This window comes from Oncorhynchus keta, chromosome 23 (genome assembly GCF_023373465.1).
Source record: "Oncorhynchus keta strain PuntledgeMale-10-30-2019 chromosome 23, Oket_V2, whole genome shotgun sequence".
Classification (NCBI taxonomy): Eukaryota; Metazoa; Chordata; class Actinopteri; order Salmoniformes; family Salmonidae; genus Oncorhynchus; species Oncorhynchus keta.
In genome coordinates this window covers 3,591,016-3,596,015 of record NC_068443.1, presented here as the reverse complement: position 1 = coordinate 3,596,015, position 5,000 = coordinate 3,591,016, and the positions used below count along the sequence as shown (strand labels likewise).

Below are 5,000 nucleotides of genomic sequence, written 5' to 3'. Positions count from 1 at the left end.
TCTCTAGACTCAGATGAACCCAATTACCTCTTTTGATTCACAGACAACAACAATAATAATGTCCTGTGTTAATACACGTGCATCTGTTTATACATCCTTTATTTAGGAAACGTAATGACCTCTGGTATGACCTCTGGTATAACCTCTGGAATGACCTCTGGTATAACCTCTGGAATGACCTCTGGTATGACCTCTGGTATGACCTCTGGAATGACCTCTGGTATAACCTTGGGTATGACCTCGGGTATGGCCTCTAGTATCACCTCTGGTATGACCTCAGGTATGACCTCTGGAATGACCTCTGGAATGACCTCTGGTATAACCTCGGATATGACCTCTGGTATGACCTCTGGTATGACCTCGGGTATGACCTCTGGTATGATCTCTGGAATGACCTCGGGTATGACCTCTGGTATGACCTCTGGAATGACCTCTGGTATAACCTCGGATATGACCTCTGGTATAACCTTGGGTATGTTTCCCACAGGGCCGTAATGGAGCTGATGGTTCCAGGGGTATGCCAGGAGAGTCGGGGGGTAAGGTATGTACAACCCCTGCAGCAGGTATCCACCAACATATATTGCCACTACTCTTTAACTATTAAGCAGAGCATTATGTAGTACTATATTCAGCCTCTACTCTTTAACTATTAAGCAGATCATTATGTAGTACTATATTCAGCCTCTACTCTTTAACTATTAAGCAGATCATTATGTAGTACTATATTCAGCCTCTACTCTTTAACTATTAAGCAGATCATTATGTAGTACTATATTCAGCCTCTACTCTTTAACTATAAAACAGATCATTATGTAGTACTATATTCAGCCTCTACTCTTTAACTATTAAGCAGATCATTATGTAGTACTATATTCAGCCTCTAAACTTTAACTATAAAACAGTAGTACTATATTCAGCCTCTACTCTTTCACTACTGTAAATGTGTCTACTGACATTGGGAGATGTGATGCGATGCTGATCTCTCCTGTTGTTGTCGTTTCGGCTGTGACCTGTACAGGGGGACCGAGGATTCGATGGGTTACCAGGTCTCCCCGGAGAGAAGGGACACAGGGTAGGTGTTAAATGAACCACGCAGCCTGATGAGCTTGTTGAGCTAAAGCTAAACCGATCAGCATGCTGTTTATTGATGGGCCAACTATCTATCTATCTGTGAAACTCAAGACTCACTCATTACTGGGCACTAACTGCAGTGTCAGAAGCAGTGACAGGATAACCCCTAGTCAGAGTAGAGAGAGGGCCAACGTGCACTTCAGTCAACGTCTCGTTTCTAGCTGTGTGTTGTGTGTGTGTTTAACAGACACACACACTTTGAACTTGCCTTTGGAGGTCCCACACACACACACACACACACACATTTTGAACTTGCCTTTAGAGGTCCCACACACACACACACACACACACACACACACACACACACACACACACACACACACACACACACACACACACACACTTTGAACTTGCCTTTAGAGGTCCCTCACACACACACACACACACTTTGAACTCGCCTTTAGAGGTCCCCCCACACACACACACACACACACACACACACACACACACACACACACACACACACACACACACACACACACACACACACACACACACACACACACACACACACACACACTTGAACTTGCCTTTAGGGTCCCTCACACACACACACACACTTTGAACTCGCCTTTAGAGGTCCCCCCCACACACACACACACACACACACACACACACACACACACACACACACACACACACACACACACACACACACACACACACACACTTTGAACTTGCCTTTAGAGGTCCCTCACACACACACACACACACACTTTGAACTTGCCTTTAGAGGTCCCCCCACACACACACACACACACACACACACACACACACACACACACACACACACACACACACACACACACACACACACACACACACACACACACACACACTTTGAACTGGCCCTTGGTAGAAGAGAAACTCCTTAGTACAACAGTGCTGAGTTTGTAGTATGTGGAATTCGGGGCCCGTATATCCTCTATTCTCTCCTATCTCCATCTCCCTTCCTGTCTCCTCTATTCTCTCCTATCTCCATCTCCCTTCCTGTCTCCTCTATTCTCTCCTATCTCCATCTCCCTTCCTGTCTCCTCTATTCTCTCCTATCTCCATCTCCCTTCCTGTCTCCTCTATTCTCTCCTATCTCCATCTCCTTCCTTCCTGTCTCCTCTATTCTCTCCTATCTCCATCTCCCTTCCTGTCTCCTCTATTCTCTCCTATCTCCATCTCCTTCCTGTCTCTTCTATTCTCTCCTATCTCCATCTCCTTCCTGTCTCTTCTATTCTCTCCTATCTCCATCTCCTTCCTGTCTCCTCTATTCTCTCCTATCTCCATCTCCCTTCCTGTCTCCTCTATTCTCTCCTATCTCCATCTCCTTCCTGTCTCCTCTATTCTCTCCTATCTCCATCTCCTTCCTGTCTCCTCTATTCTCTCCTATCTCCATCTCCTGTCTCCTCTATTCTCTCCTATCTCCATCTCCTTCCTGTCTCCTCTATTCTCTCCTATCTCCATCTCCCTTCCTGTCTCCTCTATTCTCTCCTATCTCCATCTCCCTTCCTGTCTCCTCTATTCTCTCCTATCTCCATCTCCCTTCCTGTCTCCTCTATTCTCTCCTATCTCCATCTCCCTTCCTGTCTCCTCTATTCTCTCCTATCTCCATCTCCTGTCTCCTCTATTCTCTCCTATCTCCATCTCCTGTCTCCTCTATTCTCTCCTATCTCCATCTCCTTCCTGTCTCCTCTATTCTCTCCTATCTCCATCTCCCTTCCTGTCTCCTCTATTCTCTCCTATCTCCATCTCCCCTCCTGTCTCCTCTATTCTCTCCTATCTCCATCTCCCTTCCTGTCTCCTCTATTCTCTCCTATCTCCATCTCCCTTCCTGTCTCCTCTATTCTCTCCTATCTCCATCTCCCTTCCTGTCTCCTCTATTCTCTCCTATCTCCATCTCCCTGTCTCCTCTATTCTCTCCATCTCCCTTCCTGTCTCCTCTATTCTCTCCTATCTCCATCTCCTTCCTGTCTCCTCTATTCTCTCCTATCTCCATCTCCCTTCCTGTCTCCTCTATTCTCTCTATCTCCATCTCCTTCCTGTCTCCTCTATTCTCTCCTATCTCCATCTCCCTTCCTGTCTCCTCTATTCTCTCCTATCTCCATCTCCCTTCCTGTCTCCTCTATTCTCTCCTATCTCCATCTCCCTTCCTGTCTCCTCTATTCTCTCCTATCTCCATCTCCTTCCTGTCTCCTCTATTCTCTCTATCTCCATCTCCCTTCCTGTCTCCTCTATTCTCTCCTATCTCCATCTCCTTCCTGTCTCCTCTATTCTCTCCTATCTCCATCTCCTTCCTGTCTCTTCTATTCTCTCCTATCTCCATCTCCCTTCCTGTCTCTTCTATTCTCTCCTATCTCCATCTCCTTCCTGTCTCCTCTATTCTCTCCTATCTCCATCTCCCTTCCTGTCTCCTCTATTCTCTCCTATCTCCATCTCCCTTCCTGTCTCCTCTATTCTCTCCTATCTCCATCTCCTTCCTGTCTCCTCTATTCTCTCCTATCTCCATCTCCCTTCCTGTCTCCTCTATTCTCTCCTATCTCCATCTCCCTTCCTGTCTCTTCTATTCTCTCCTATCTCCATCTCCTTCCTGTCTCCTCTATTCTCTCCTATCTCCATCTCCTTCCTGTCTCCTCTATTCTCTCCTATCTCCATCTCCTTCCTGTCTCCTCTATTCTCTCCTATCTCCATCTCCCTTCCTGTCTCCTCTATTCTCTCCTATCTCCATCTCCCTTCCTGTCTCCTCTATTCTCTCCTATCTCCATCTCCCTTCCTGTCTCCTCTATTCTCTCCTATCTCCATCTCCTTCCTGTCTCCTCTATTCTCTCCCATCTCCATCTCCCTTCCTGTCTCCTCTATTCTCTCCTATCTCCATCTCCTTCCTGTCTCCTCTATTCTCTCCTATCTCCATCTCCTTCCTGTCTCCTCTATTCTCTCCTATCTCCATCTCCCTTCCTGTCTCCTCTATTCTCTCCTATCTCCATCTCCTTCCTGTCTCCTCTATTCTCTCCTATCTCCATCTCCTGTCTCCTCTATTCTCTCCTATCTCCATCTCCTTCCTGTCTCCTCTATTCTCTCCTATCTCCATCTCCCTTCCTGTCTCCTCTATTCTCTCCTATCTCCATCTCCTTCCTGTCTCTTCTATTCTCTCCTATCTCCATCTCCTTCCTGTCTCCTCTATTCTCTCCTAACTCCATCTCCCTTCCTGTCTCCTCTATTCTCTCCTATCTCAATCTCCTTCCTTTCTCCTCTATTCTCTCCTATCTCCATCTCCCTTCCTGTCTCTTCTATTCTCTCCTATCTCCATCTCCTTCCTGTCTCCTCTATTCTCTCCTATCTCCATCTCCCTTCCTGTCTCCTCTATTCTCTCCTATCTCCATCTCCTTCCTGTCTCCTCTATTCTCTCCTAACTCCATCTCCTTCCTGTCTCCTCTATTCTCTCCTATCTCCATCTCCCTTCCTGTCTCCTCTATTCTCTCCTATCTCCATCTCCCTTCCTGTCTCCTCTATTCTCTCCTAACTCCATCTCCCTTCCTGTCTCTTCTATTCTCTCCTATCTCCATCTCCTTCCTGTCTCCTCTATTCTCTCCTATCTCCATCTCCTTCCTGTCTCTTCTATTCTCTCCTATCTCCATCTCCTTCCTGTCTCCTCTATTCTCTCCTATCTCCATCTCCTTCCTGTCTCCTCTATTCTCTCCTATCTCCATCTCCTTCCTGTCTCCTCTATTCTCTCCTATCTCCATCTCCTTCCTGTCTCCTCTATTCTCTCCTATCTCCATCTCCCTTCCTGTCTCTTCTATTCTCTCTATCTCCATCTCCTTCCTGTCTCTTCTATTCTCTCCTATCTCCATCTCCCTTCCTGTCTCTTCTATTCTCTCCTA

At 46.6% G+C, this 5,000-nt stretch overlaps 1 protein-coding gene across 1 annotated transcript in view; it reads left to right on the top strand.

Moving 5' to 3' along the window:
- LOC118381343 (collagen alpha-1(XI) chain-like) overlaps positions 1-5,000 on the top strand; it is a 215,317-nt gene that overhangs the window by 107,739 nt on the left and 102,578 nt on the right. The window contains exons 17-18 of the mRNA XM_052475964.1: positions 488-541; positions 1,019-1,072. Of these exons, the coding sequence (XP_052331924.1) occupies positions 488-541; positions 1,019-1,072 (108 nt within the window). The remainder of the gene's footprint in view (positions 1-487; positions 542-1,018; positions 1,073-5,000) is intronic.